Source organism: Artemia franciscana, chromosome 7, assembly GCF_032884065.1.
Source record: "Artemia franciscana chromosome 7, ASM3288406v1, whole genome shotgun sequence".
Lineage (NCBI taxonomy): Eukaryota > Metazoa > Arthropoda > Branchiopoda > Anostraca > Artemiidae > Artemia > Artemia franciscana.
Genome location: NC_088869.1, coordinates 24946725 through 24961937, shown reverse-complemented (window position 1 = coordinate 24961937; position 15213 = coordinate 24946725). Strand labels below are relative to the sequence as shown.

The window sequence follows — 15213 nt, the reverse complement described above, 5'->3', positions numbered from 1 at the left end:
CTTCAAAATTTACTGAAAACTTCAATTTTCTGCTTCCTTCTAAAGTAGGCCTAGCCTTATTAATATATTCAGTGTACAAGTTCGGGCCTGAACTTCATTTTAGTGCCTGCTTTGTTTTGAATTTGTATTTATTTTTGATTGTAGCTTTTGCTACTTTCTAACCGAAAAGGTAAAAAAGCTAATAAAATATATACAGAGGATATTTACTATAAGGAACGTGATGGTTTATTTTTCAAATCAATATTTTGTGTCAAAATAAAGTTACCTCATGCTCATCACAAGCAACAATTATATTATGTGCAAATAACTATAAAACAAGTGGTAATAGCTAGAGGAAACAAAAAACATGTTAGATAACGACTGTTAATAAATTTTATTTTTATTTTCTCTACCACCCCCTCCATCTCTGTTTCTCGTGCAAAATATATTTGGTAATATTTTAGTAGAAATATCCGGCATTTTTTGGCTTGAATTTTTTTTGTCAAGCTAACCTTTGACTAAGTTTCTTCTTGATGTTCTTTTTTTTTAAAGTTTCATGTATACCAAGTTTTAAGGTTTATGCAAGTCAGAGGTATAAAAACCAAACTTGACTTTTTGGGATACGGACAAGAAAGCAGTTAGGTTCAAAATAATTTTTTTTCCACTTCTGTTGTATCAGAACCTTAAATTATTTCTTGATGCTGTCTTAAATTTATTTTACTACCTGTAAATATCACTAATTTTTGATAACCTTATTATGTATGGCTATTAAATTTTCCATTTAAGCGTATGTTTCACACATTCATAGGTTGACTATCATAGGCCCGCATGCAAGGGGAAGGAGGTTAACAGAGCTTCTACACTTTGTCCGCGCTAGTGTATTAGTTTTATGTAACTCGACTCCATGTGAAAAGATATCTCTCAAACTGAATTTTTATTTGCTGTCTCTGCTTGCAGGTCTTCCCAATACATTTGGAGGCTACGATGAAACGCCAGAAATAACTGGAGAAAATCTACGCGGTTTTGCTGAAGATTGTCTTGTGAATGTTGTGGGTGGCTGTTGTGGGACAACACCAGATCATATCAGACAAATAGCCCATGTCGTAAGTCAGTACAGACCGCGTGTGCCCCCCGAAAGCCCTTTTGGAGATGCCACACTTTTGTCAGGATTGGAACCGTTTAGAATAGGTAAGTTAACTTTGAATATGACGTTTTGGCTCGATATTGAATTTTGTTTATATTATAGTAGAAAAAAAATCCTGAAATTATATTCCATTTATATTATGTCGCTAAAAAAATGAAGAGAGAAAGTTCAATTATTTTTGTTAATTGATTCAAAAATGAAAGTTTATCGGTGAAATAGTGCTGTTAATTTCATTTACCATTTGCCTTCATTTGAAATAATAAAAGTCATTTTGATTTGGTATAGCTAGTGTTCAAATAACTCATAGTTTAGATTAATTTTTTAGTCTTTAGTTTGTTATTTTTTGTTCATTCTTAAAAATATTGTTATATGCTGATTTAAAAAATTATTAAACTTTATATTCAATTTTGCTTGCGTTCATAAGAAGTTAAAAGCCTTTTGTAGTCTTTCGGATATTTTAGACCTATTTCCAATGTTGTATTAACAGTAAATGGCATTGTTTCGATTAAATATTTTGTAAAATAAGAAATAGTGAACCTATTGTTAACTTACTAGCTGGTTAATTTTCGATAATTATGTCAAAGAATGTTCAGCAACGGGTGTAACTGTTAATAATTTATTTGTAGAATGATAATTATATAATGTTTTTTCCTTCCTGCTGGTTACAGGCTTTGATTCTTTGTGATTTATCTCTAGTTCTAGTGATTCTTTTATTTCGCTATGGTGATTTTTCCTGAAAGGGTTTTGGATTTTGGCAAGATTTTTTCGCACCGGCTAGACTAAGTATTCTAGTCGATATGTATTTTGTAGCTTCAAAACTAAAAAAAGGCCACAGGTGGAATCTTTTATCTGATCCGAGTTTAATATTTAGATGGGAAAAGGTCAAATATAGAATTGCACTTTGGTAATTTTTATTCAGCCTAATGGTTTTTTTTTGTGTAACGAAGTGTCTTGTGTTATTTTCGCAAGACAGTAGTGGTCTTTGTCAGATCAGATCTATGATTTATATATGTTACCGTGAATCTCCGAAATCTGGTTAATGTCGACATTCACCGATGAATACCTGAAATTTCTTTTTCTCTGCCTGGATTCAATTAGGTATGCGAGTCAGCGTTTCCAGTCTTATGCAAGCTATGATGGTAAAAGTTAAAGTTAGGTTAGGCTAGATTCTGTTAGGATAGGTTAAATTTTGTTATAAATAACAGAAATGGGTTATATATGCTAAGCTAACCTAGTCTAACCTAACCTGTCATCATCAAATCTTGCAATAAAGTGAAAAAGGTAACTGGCAACGCTGACTAAATCCAAGGAGAAAAAAGGCATTTCGAAAATTCAGCGGGGAATGTCGACATTCACCAATTTCGGACATTCATGGTAACATATATATGAAAAAATATTTCTGTAGAATAAAAATATCTTTTATTTTTAGAGGAAAGCTTGTCTAACTTTTACATTATTGTGTTAAGATATTTCGATATAGATTTTGTGTTGCCGCTTCGTTTGTGTCCTATAATAAAAAAGCTAAGGTGCCAAAACTGACTCGTTTCTATACAAATTAGAGTTGAAATGGAGTTTAGTCATTTATAAATGAAAATATTAGCAATGAAGAGTAAGTAGACGAGATTTACATTTTAGAATTAAAAAAAAAAAAAAAAATAATGATCTCTAATAAACCAAGAGAAAAACAAGAATGCAAAGTAGTTTTTGATAACATAGCATAAATATTCTCTAAATCAATCCACCTTGAGCGTTCCCTAGCTTGCTGTTGAGAAAAAAAATGTAATACTTGTTATCCCTAGAATCATTTATTTAGGCGGAAAATTCTGGAAAATGGGGTCTAATCTTATCCATAAGCGCTTTTGAAATATATTTCTTAATCAACAATTTTTAACATGGTAAAGCTTTTTTTCTAAATTCACTTTTGTAAGCAAAAATTTGCTATGTATTAACACATAAAATTTCCCTAAAAGGTTAACCAAACATAATTTCAAAAGTGGAGGGATAGTAGGAAATTTTATCTCATAATTGTGTATGCTTCGTTGAAAGATCTTTAAATATTTACTCTCCAAGTATATTGTTTCTGTTCAAACAGTTCTTTGTTGTTCTAAAAATAATTTCTAGTTATATTTTTACAGGAATATGTCAGTAAAATTGCACCGAGTAACTTTTTTTCATGTTTTCTCATGTTTCATGTTTCTCATTTCTCTTGTTTCTCTTGTTTTCTCATGTTTAAAATTGCACCGAGTAACTTTTTTTTTCATGTTGTGTTTTCTCTTTAATTACGTTTTTCAATATATTTTAGATAAAACTAGTCGATTTGTCAACATTGGTGAGAGGTGTAATGTTGCTGGCTCCAGACTATTTGCTCGTTTGATTAAAGAAGGAAATTATGAGGTAAATTGCTTTAATTTTCTTATTTCCTATTTCACCATAACTAATTTGAGTAATACTTATGACAGCATATGTCTGTGTACTAACTGTCTCAAAAAATAAATCTTAGATATACCCGGCTCTTTCGTAATTACTTGGTCCAATTTTAAGTTTACACAAGTAATGATAATTATATCAAGTATACTCTGTAGGCCACTGAAAACTAAAGACTCGTGAAAATAAGACTAGGAATTATATCATGATGTACTGTTTTATGTAAGGATTCAATTTGGATAGTGCCATAGTCTTAATCAAATATCGGATGCTTGGATATGCAAGAGTTAACTACCCTTGCAGTAGGGTGCTAAACAAAGAAAAAAAAGGTCATCTTGCAACACTTTCCTTATTTTTTATTATAAAGACTAAAATATTAAGAGAAAATCATTTTCTGTGCTTTTATGCTTTCTTTCAATATTATTGTCAAGTAGTTTTAAGGTGAATTGTTATTTAGACGTCAGTTCTGTTTCAAAATTTTATTGGGAAGATGTCCCTGGAACCCAAATACCTGAATTAAAATAAGTACTTTTTTTTTGAGGAAATGAGTTTACTAACAGCAAAAAAAGAATAATGCCCAATAATTCAGACAATAGTTCATTGACGAAATAAAAATCCTTCCTTTGTTACTTTTTTTAAATTTCTTTTTCTTTGAAAAATGCAAGAGAAAGGCACTAGTAGCTTGACGGCCGATATGTAACTACCCCAACTTGCTTGGTAGGCTGTATTCAAAGGTGGCCTGGGCCGTGTTTTGGAATGCCCTTTCTCCCCCTATTTTGTTTATTTATAATTATTTTTGTTTTGTTGGATTTTTATCCAACATCCTTGTTGTGCATATCTACAACAAACATATACAATTTATTTATTGTGGATTTTTATCAAAATTTAATCGGTAAGACGTTTCTGGAAACCAAATTCCGGAATTAAAATAAGTACTTTTAGCATCCATTACTAAAAAGAAAGAAAACATAAACCTCTTCGTAAACACTTTTAAGTCAAATGTGGATGTCAGAATTATAGCAAGATTGTATGTTAATTCACATGTATATCTATCCTGTCGTACCGTAGTAGATTGATCTCTGCTAGGCAATACGGACTTCGATGCTAATTGTCGCGTAGTCGGTCGTCAAGCTTGCTAAGTATCTCTGCTAGAACGACCTCGCAACTGAAACATTGATAATTGCCGATACCCTGTGTGCCATCTATGGCTCTGGAAGATATTCGCCTTTGTTTTTTACTTGTATATGTACACGAATGACGTTTACTCATACAATTGCCGACGCCTTGTGTGCCATCAGTGACTGGAGGATCTTTGTCCTTGATTTTTACTTGTATATTTACATGAATGGTGTCTACTCCTATAAATTTATTGAAATTTTCAATATCAGTTATGTATATGATGCATGGACATTTACAAACTTAGCAGAAGCTATTGCAATATCGTCAGAAATAGATCAGGGATCAGATGTGATGTAAAAAAAAAATGCCATAATATTATTTTGAATATGGTAAACCAAAAAAATTCAGTCAGAGTTAAAATATAAATTGGTATAATAGTAAAATTTGCAATGGTTGGGACTTAAGGAGCAATAATGATTCTAATAATAATAATAATAATAATAATAATAATAATTTGTTTGTCACCAACTTCCCAAAACAGAGGTTAAGTGGAGTAAATACAAAAGAAAAACTGCAAAAGTAAAACAAGAAATAAATTTAATCACATAGAGAAAAAATGACGGACAAGGCGATGAAAACATCCTAGCCTATAAAGCGCTTCAATAGCTAGCTTGACAGGTAATTTTTCGAAAACACCAGTAATATTTGTCGCATAATACTTTTTAACCAGTTTTGTATTCCGGTAAGAACGAGATAGATATAAAAGAAATTTGCAGTACCGGTAATAATTTATGCAATACGTTTTAGATCACCAGTCATGTAACGTCTTTAATCAAACAGTTTGTGGTAACGAACTGTAAGTAAGGAGTGACTTGGCTCAATAGTAACCTAAACTCTAAAAAACGGAATTTTGATACCCATAGATACATCAAAAAAGTCGAATTGTTATGCTGATTTCAAATATATAAATTTCATTAAGCTTAATTTTACCCATTAAAGGCTACGAGCCTGAGAAAATTGCCTGCTTTTCAAAAAAAGGGGAAAACACCCCCTAAAAGTCATAAAATCTAAATAAAAATCACACCGTCAGATTCAGCACGTCAGAGAACCCTACTGTAGAGGTTTCAAACCTATTGGCAAAAATGCGAATTTTGTATTTTTTGCCAGAAGAAAGATCACGGATGCGTGTTTCTTTTTGGTTTTTTTCCCAGGTGTGATTATATCGATCCATTGGTCGTAGAACATCGTGAGAAGGCTCGTTTGAACGGAAATTGAAAGTTCTAGTGCCGTGCTTTAAGTGACCAAAAGATTGGAGGGCAACTGGGCCTCCTCCCCCGCTCCTTTCTTCCCAAAATCGTCTGATCAGAATTTTGAAATAGCCGTTTTGTTCATCATAGTTGAAAGAATCAATAACTATGCCTTTGGATATAACATATCCCCCCTCTCCCCCTCACCAAGGTCTTTAAGTTATAAAATTTACCCATTGTTTACGCATAGTATTTGTTACTGGGGAGTCTGCATACATTTTCAGGTGGGTGGTGGGGACGAATTTTCTACTGGAGGTTTCTCCAAGGGGGGATTTTCTATGGGAAGGGAAGTTTCCAGGGGGCGAAAAAGTCAAGTAAATTATACACTGGGGGAATTTGACAGAATTCCTATACAATTCCTTTTTTTATGTCTTGCTTTCACTTTTCCGTCTCAATTTTACGCGTGGAGTTGTCAAGGATAATTGTCCGATGTAAATTTTCACCGGGATTCAATTATCTAGAGGATATTTCCGTGGGGAGGAGGATTTTCCACGGAGGTGGGGCCAGATTTTCTGGCATTTTTTAAAAAAAAGGTTAAAAAAAATTCAACTGAAAGTAAGGAGCAACATTAGAAATTAAAACGAGCAGAAATTATTACGCATATGAAGGGGGCCACCCCTTCCTCAACACCTTGCTCTTTACGCTAAAGTCTAAATTTTGTCCCGATTCTTTAAAGATGACTCCTGAAACAGAACGGTCGTTTAATTAGAACAATAAACTTTTTTAAAAGTACTAAAAAATTCAGCGTAAAGAGCGAGGCACTGAGGAGGGGGCACCTCCCTTCGTACATGTAGTAATTTCTGTTCGTTTTAAATTTTAATGTTGCTCCTAACTTTCAGTTATTTAATAACTTTCAGTTTTATTTAATCGTCCTAAATTCTGACTCAAGTAATCGAAAATATTTGTTAGGTCTTAAAGGATTCGGTGATACAATACAGTTGGAGAGAGCACGATTGGATACACATAAACGAAAAGGTTAAATCATTTCATAATAAACTAAAGACTCATTAAAGAAATTCTGGCTTACTCGTAAATAATAGTTTTCAATATTGTGAGCACTAAAAATTGTCACTAATAAATTGAGTAGAATTTATTCCATATAGGGAGGGGGACTGCCCCTTCCTCATCCCCACCTCCGCCTCATGTCGTACAAACTTCGGAGGATGCAAATTTGATCCGGAACTGGGATTTTTAGTCCTTTTTTATAAGTCGAAAGCGATTGGAAACCAACCGGTTCCGGTCCTATAACTATTTTTGACATCTGATTCTTTTGTTACCCCTTAGGACATCTGATTGACGTTTTGAGGTACCTATTGTGTACTTTCTCTTTGGCTGTTGAATTTTGCATGCGGAGAAATTGTCCATATGGGGGAGGGGGGTATTTTCTGTTGGATAAACGCCAAGACCCATTCATCATGTTGTTTTTTTTTGTAAAATAAACGTTCGACTGGGAGTGAAATTACGTAGCCAAGATGAGTTATTTAAAATTCCCTTTGAGCGAAATGTACAAGATTGGCTATATGGGTAAAATGTCGTCCTTCTCTCTTTTAAGGTTGGTAATCTATGTAGGGTGCATTCTGCCTATAAAGAAAAGACGCATTGGGATCCCTTTGGGTAGGTACGCTTGGTGTCTATAATACGCCAAGGTCTTCGGTTGAGCTCAACAGTAAATTAGCTATTCTTAAAAACCTTGAAGCAATGACAAGCAGTAGAACTACTGTTACCATAAATTTGGGATCTTACACTTTCACAGTTCTTTTTATATTTTGCTTTAAGACTGAAACATGCATGTAGTGCCATCTTTTAGTAGGAATTACCATCTTTTGGAATAATTAAGCGAATAGTATCTTATTTCCCTGAAAATGCTTGCCATTATTTCCAAACTGCAGGTCTTTAGCGAATACATATTGAATTTATCCCTTTAAATATTAAAAAGTACAATAAAAGTTGCCTTTCATCCTTATTTGTTATTATCTACTATTCCTAGTATCTTTTGAGCTTCCAATCGTATGCCATTTACCGGCCTATTTGGATGTTTATGGAAACCAAAATTGAAGTATTCCAAGAATATTTTGTTCCATCCATTTTTGAAATATTTTGTTTTTAAGACGAAGATGTCAATGATGAATTTAAATACAGAGCAAGCTAAATTTCCATGGCCACCAGAAGGGTGAATATAGCACGATCGGATATACATAAAGGAAAAGGTTAAATCATTTTATTTAAATCTTGTTAATAATTAAAATGCCAAATTGATGTAACTAGAAGACGAGAGAAAGAAATTAAAGTTGTTGCTAGCTTTGGAGCCAATAGCGCTTGACATAATATAAAGGCCCATTTACAGGAAAATTTTTAGTAGCAAAAAGATTCAGCTAGACCTAATTTCTGGAGCCAGTTGAATCCAAACCCAGTGATACCTCCCTCATCTAGGTTTAATCAAAATCAAACGTCAGTTGATCCGAACTTGTTAACGCTGACGAAACGGAATATTCCTCTATTTTTTATGATTAGCTTGTATCTTCGAAATCAAAATAAGAAATTATGGCACATTCTATTTTGAAATTTAGTTAAAAGCTATCTGGTTAATACAATCAGGTAGGAACGGATTTCTGAGTTTGATTAATCTTAGGGCTGGTAAAATCTCATTATGAATTTGGCTAAAATCGTTACTCCTGACGGCTTTCAACCTGAATCTAGGGGTACTTGCAATTTTCATTTGCTTCAAGAACATTTTTGCCAATGATTAGCTCACATTTAGAATTGATTTTGATTAATATTTGTATTGAAGCTGGGGAATAGAAAGAAGAAAGAAGGGAAAGAGAAAACAGACAGTTAAGAACAAGTAGAGAAGTTCCTTTTACGTATTTGTGGTGCAATCATATGAAGGGAGTGAGAAGAAAGAAGGGGAAAGAGAGGAAAGAAAGGGAAAGAAGAAAGAGGGAAAAGAGGGGAAGAGAAAGCAGACAGTTAAGAACAAGTAGAGAAGTTCCTTTTACGTGTTTCTGGTGCGATCATATTTAAGAATGGCAATCAAATAGTCCAAATATTTTTTAGAATCAAATATTGTTATCAAATCTTTATTAAAATAGGGCTGAGAATCAGATGCGAGGCATTGATCTGATTCGAAGAGTGATGAGTAGAGGTGTGAGGTAGTTTTTGGAGATTTCAGCTAGTTAATAAACATACATCGAATCAAGTGGAAGCATTTGTGTCGGTTAAACTATTCAAGCTAGAAACTTGAAATCTTGCAGGACATATTCTTTTTTTTTAAATGAACTTTCAAGGTCTCAGCTAAGCCACAGAAGCCACAATAGTATCCGACATGCCTACTGTTTGTGTAAAGTGTATTTCTACTAAGGTTTTTGATACTATTGAGACAGAAACATTGTTTCTGCCTCAGTAATTTTACTAAGTTATACATTAAATTACTTCTTTTTATTTAGCGAGCTCTTCAAATTGCTAAGACTCAGGTAGAGAATGGAGCCCAAGTCATAGACGTAAATATGGACGAAGGCATGTTAGATGGCGTTGCCGCCATGACTCGCTTTTTGAATCTCATTTCTAGCGAACCAGATATCTCAAAAGTACCCATATGCATCGATTCGAGCAATTTCTCAGTAAGTTAGTTTTACTATGTTTACTTAATTTATCAATCTTTTGGATAGCCTCTATTGTTGGTGTGTAAATAGGGAACTTGTCACACTTTTTTGACTCTATATTTTAGAGATTATGATTTTAAAATCTACTGTTGGTTTGGAGTCACAAGCATTCTTCATTTCGTATTTATTTTGATTTTCTTCGTTTTTATAAGTAACTTTCACTATGATATCTAGCTATACTCTCAGGCCCAGGTGTATATCTGGTCTGATAACCCTATCTAGGCATTGAAGTCTAGTTCGACATGTATCTGCACACGGCTTAACAAAATAAAATTTGATGATAGGAGTAAACACAGTACCTGATTGTCTGGATGAGATTAAGGCTTTTGAACTGAATTCTTGACTGTAACTCGTCTCCCTGGAAATAAACGTTGTAACGCGGATAGATGTTCGAAAATGTACCCTGGCTTGATCTTGCTTTAAAATGCACCTGAACGCCTCTTTATCATAATTTGGAAATCTGTTTGTGCTATTTTGGATATTTTAGATAATCTCTTGTAGAGTTTCAGCTTAATTTTTATAAGTACAAGCACTATAAGGCTAGATAATTGACATCAAAAGGTTTGACTTAAAATGTCAATTGAATAGAAAAAAAATGATGTTGTTTTGAACGGAATGTACTTGGTGCTTTTTGATTTGGGCAGCTGATTGGGCAAGTGTAGCATTGAAGACCAAAGGTGACAACCCGAGACTTTGTCAAGGAAGGCAGAGTAACCTGTTTGCTTCATTTTAATATCCTGTCAACAGCAAAGATATTTACTAATCGAACTGTATTTAATTTAAGGCGCTTCTATATGCACATGTTTCCTTAATTAAGGATTGTAATAGTAGAAGCTAGAAACCACTACAGATTTAGTAGACTACAGAATAGTAGAAGCTAGAAACCAGAAACAGCATTATATTCTGCCATATAAGGCTGTATCCGGGGGGGGGGGTACTCAGTTAGGACCCTTTGTAGATTGAATGAAAAATTTCATTCAACCTACAAAAAATCAACAGAAATGCATATAAACAAATTTTTGATGCATTTTGCAACGATTTTTTTTTGCGCCGAAAAAATAACCCCTTTCCACGAAAAAAAATTTTGGATACGAGTCTGTCGCGTGTTTTCAGTTTTTTTTTCTGATTTTTCGCTTTTTTTTTCTAATGTTGCGTCTTTACTACCAAAAATCGTATAACTGCATTTTGAGGTCTTATTAAAAATTAAATTCCCGTTCAGTCCTATTTTTAAATGTATGTGACTGTGTAAGTTTTCACTTAACCACCTCAAACAATTAGATTCCATTTTTGTTGTCCTTGGAATTTTAAGAAAATATTCTAAAGCCAATGTAGGTATTTAGCATATTTTTTTATCGATTTGGTGGATATAATCTCATGTTTTTTTATGTTTCTATATTATAGACAGGCTCTTTAATATCTATATTTAATAGCAAAGATATTTACTAATCGAACTGTATTTAATTTAAGGCGCTTCTATATGCACATGTTTCCTTAATTAAGGATTGTAATAGTAGAAGCTAGAAACCACTAGAGAACTAGAGATTGAAAATTTATTTTCCTTGTTCATTTCACCTTTTTTTTTCTTTTTCGCTTGTGTCGCTCTAAGAAAACACATATGTAAGCACATGTGTAGGCTACTTAAAAAAGAAAAACTTTTCTAATTTTCTTCTTATTTACCAGTTTTTCCTATACTTTCTAACGATACAGATAATTCAGAATTGGTAAAAAATTCATATATATATATATATATATATATATATATATATATATATATATATATATATATATATATATATATATATATATATATATATATATATATATATATATATATATGTTCATTATTGCACCTTTCCAGTTTCCGCGATATTGTTGTAGCACAATATATGTATTATTATTACGTTTTTTTTTTATTTTATCAGGACACAGAAGCTGGCTTAAAATACTGTCAAGGAAAGGGTATTATCAACTTTATTATTTAATAAAAACATTGCATGTTATTATTGCAACGCAACGATATATATTATTATTACACTTTGTATGTTTGTTATTGTTACAGGTCATAGAAGCTGGCTTAAAATGTTGTCAAGGAAAGAGCATTGTCAACTCTATTAGTTTAAAGGAAGGTGAGCAAGACTTTCTTCAAAAGGCCAGATATGTAAAGAAACATGGAGCAGCAGTCGTAGTTATGGCCTTTGATGAAGTTGGTCAAGTGAGTATACTTATTCATGCTTAAATGTTTTAAAAGCAATGAATACTTGGAAACATGGATTTCAGGTGGGGGGTTACGTTGTTCAAAGTCTTTAAATAATATGAGTTATTGAGATACAAACTACATAAAGCCTTGCAGTAACTTTTCAGGCTATGAAAATCGGCATGGGGGAACTGAGATCAGTTTTCCATTGTCTACCTTAAATAACTATGTCAGCTTTTAGCGAACGGTCTTTCGTCTGTGTATGGATTTAAAACAGATAACCTATTTGATAAACAAAAGATTATTTAAATACCCTTAAAATTTGAACGTTAGCAGTCCGTTGATTCTTAAATACAACTGAACCTTAAACGGTAAGCAACGCCTTCTTAAATTTGTTTTCTGCCATATAAGGCTGTATCCGGGGGGGGGGGTGCTCAGTTAGGACCCTTTGTAGATTGAATGAAAAATTTCATTCAACCTACAAAAAATCAACAGAAATGCATATAAACAAATTTTTGATGCATTTTGCAACGATTTTTTTTGCGCCGAAAAAATAACCCCTTTCCACGAAAAAAAATTTTGGATACGAGTCTGTCGCGTGTTTTCAGTTTTTTTTTCTGATTTTTCGCTTTTTTTTCTAATGTTGCGTCTTTACTACCAAAAATCGTATAACTGGATTTTGAGGTCTTATTAAAAATTAAATTCCCGTTCAGTCCTATTTTTAAATGTATGTGACTGTGTAAGTTTTCACTTAACCACCTCAAACAATTAGATTCCATTTTTGTTGTCCTTGGAATTTTAAGAAAATATTCTAAAGCCAATGTAGGTATTTAGCATATTTTTTTATCGATTTGGTGGATATAATCTCATGTTTTTTTATGTTTCTATATTATAGACAGGCTCTTTAATATCTTTTAAAATTTTAAATGTTTGCTTTGAAATTTTTTATAGGCTGTGTCTTTTTTTTTTAAATGTACGAATTTGTTTTTCATCCTACTCAGAGGCTTTATCATTCATTCTGTTGTTAAAAGAGAAATCTTGCGAAGAAATTAAAGAGTCTATATTTTTTTTACTGCAAGAAAAATTTCTTGTCTTTATTTGCTGCAAACTGTAGGATATTATCAATATTTCGTTATTCTCGACGGCTAAAAATGGGGGACATAACCACAAGGAAATCGAATATTGATGGATAAAACTGCTAGAACTGCAGAAAAAATTTATAAAACTATAGTAGATATCGAAGATTAAAAGAAGGCATCGATTCTTATTGGGTTACTTTTTATGTCATTTCTGCAAAGGTTTGTCCTTAAAAGTCGATCTAACTGCAGTAAAATTGGTAAGACTGTAGTCAATATCGAATACTAAAAGAAGGTATCGATTCCTATTGGGATGCTTCTTAATGCCATCTGCTGAAACCCTTCATTAAAAGCCGATATAACTCCAGTAAAATTGGTAAAACTGTAGTAAATATCAAATGTTGAAAAAGTGTCTATTAACATAGCATTATGTTATGGCATATGTGCATCGAAATTTCGTATAAATTAATCAAACTGCAGTAAAAATAATAGTGCCCAATGGCTTGTTTTTTACGCCATTTCTGCAAGGGCCTTTCATTATAAAATCTATACTACTGCAGTATAAATTTCTTCTCTTTATTTATTGCAAACTGTAAAATATTATAAATATCTCGTAGTTCTTGAAGACTAAAAATGGGGGACGTAATGTACATATCCGCAAAGGGAATAATTTTATTAGGGAAGTTTGTTGTCATTTTCTCAGGGAAGTGGAGATTACTAAAAAAGGTATTCTTTTGAGCGAGATGGGGGAAGATGCAAAGAAAATATAAATAGAATGAAGTTGAATGTCAAATTTCAGTAAATAAAAAAAAATGTGATTTGTTGCAGTTCTTATGGGACTTGGCACGTGGCACGCACGTTTAAAAGTGACGTATGTGTTTCAGAATGCCAATGAAGTCAAGCATGCTGGTCCAGTGCTGTCTTCTTCTTTTTGCTTTTTCAATATAAGTCTTTGTTTTTGTTCTTGTTATGTTTTATTCTCGTTTTATGCATCACTCCGTGCGATCATCTCTAAGCCAGTTTATAACAGCTATACTCATCGTTAGTGTTATTGCTCGGACACTAAGGATGAATTCGGCTAAATGGGAAAGCTGCCTTGTATTTAGTAAAACGCTTTTTTTCAAGTAGAATTGAAGTCAATTTGGTAAAATAGTAAATTTTACCGAAGCATGTATTTAAAGTATATTAATGATATCTAAACGGAGAAAAAGGAACTTTCTGGAGGCATAGGTCTTCTAATTGATCTTGTATTAAGTAGCGTTTTCCTATAGCTATCAATAGAATGTAGCAGGGGCTACGGTGTAGAATCAGGATTACTAACGCCGTTTACGGTGTAGCGTAAAGAAAATTGACAATGAAGTCAATTTGGCATTACTTGAATCCTGTTTTTACGTTCATGTCAACTATTTCATTCGTGAAGAAAACGTTTTAAATTGTCAAATAAAACTTTTATAAAGCCTTTGAAGGTATTAAAATTCAACAATATAATGGGGCGCGCACCTGCCTTGAAGCCATGTCCAATTTCCATTTCGAAGCCATGTCCAATTTTGTTTTCAGTTGGATACTAGACGCCCTAAGTTTAAAAAAAATGCATTTTCTGTCCGTTCAGTTGGTTGCTCAAAAAATTCAAGTAAACTAGTTTGCTTTAAGCCCTGCTAGTAAAACGAAGTATGGAACATTATTTTGATCCCTTATTGGGTGCAGAGCGCAACTAATTGTACTTTGAAAATATAAAAATGTGGAAGGATAGTTGGTCAGTTAAACTCAAATCCCGTAGGCATGAGACATCATCCATTGACTATGATTCTTCTTGACTTGAAATTCCACTGTGGATCTACTGCCCATATAGAAAATCTTTGTAAAATATTTATGGGACACGACTCACTATAAAAATGGCTATAGAAACATCAACAATTGACTATGACCCTTGAATTAAACTTTATTGGCTTTGAATTCTGCAGTGGATCTTTGCCCCTAAAGGTAATCGTAAAATATTCATGGGACAAGACTCAGTATGAAAAGGGCTATAGAAACACCAACAATTAACTATGGCCTTTGCTTTTTATTTTATTGACTTTGAATTTCGCAGTGGATCTTATGCCCCTATAGGTAGTCGTAAAACAGTCATAGGACACGACTCAGTTTAGAAAAGGGTTATAGAAACATCAACAATTGACTATGACCCTTGCATTAAACTTTATTGACTTCGAATTCCGTAGTGGATCTTTTGCCCCTACAGGTAGTCGCAAATATTCATGGACGACTCAGTATCACAAGGGCTATAGAACTCGAGCTGTTTGACCGTCCGGCC

General features: G+C 33.0%; 1 protein-coding gene across 1 annotated transcript in view; it reads left to right on the top strand.

Annotated features, from left to right (window-relative positions):
- The window catches only part of LOC136029039 (methionine synthase-like), an 84658-nt gene that overhangs the window by 31297 nt on the left and 38148 nt on the right, over nt 1-15213 (top strand). The window contains exons 7-10 of the mRNA XM_065707073.1: nt 937-1167; nt 3426-3517; nt 9417-9590; nt 11692-11844. Of these exons, the coding sequence (XP_065563145.1) occupies nt 937-1167; nt 3426-3517; nt 9417-9590; nt 11692-11844 (650 nt within the window). The remainder of the gene's footprint in view (nt 1-936; nt 1168-3425; nt 3518-9416; nt 9591-11691; nt 11845-15213) is intronic.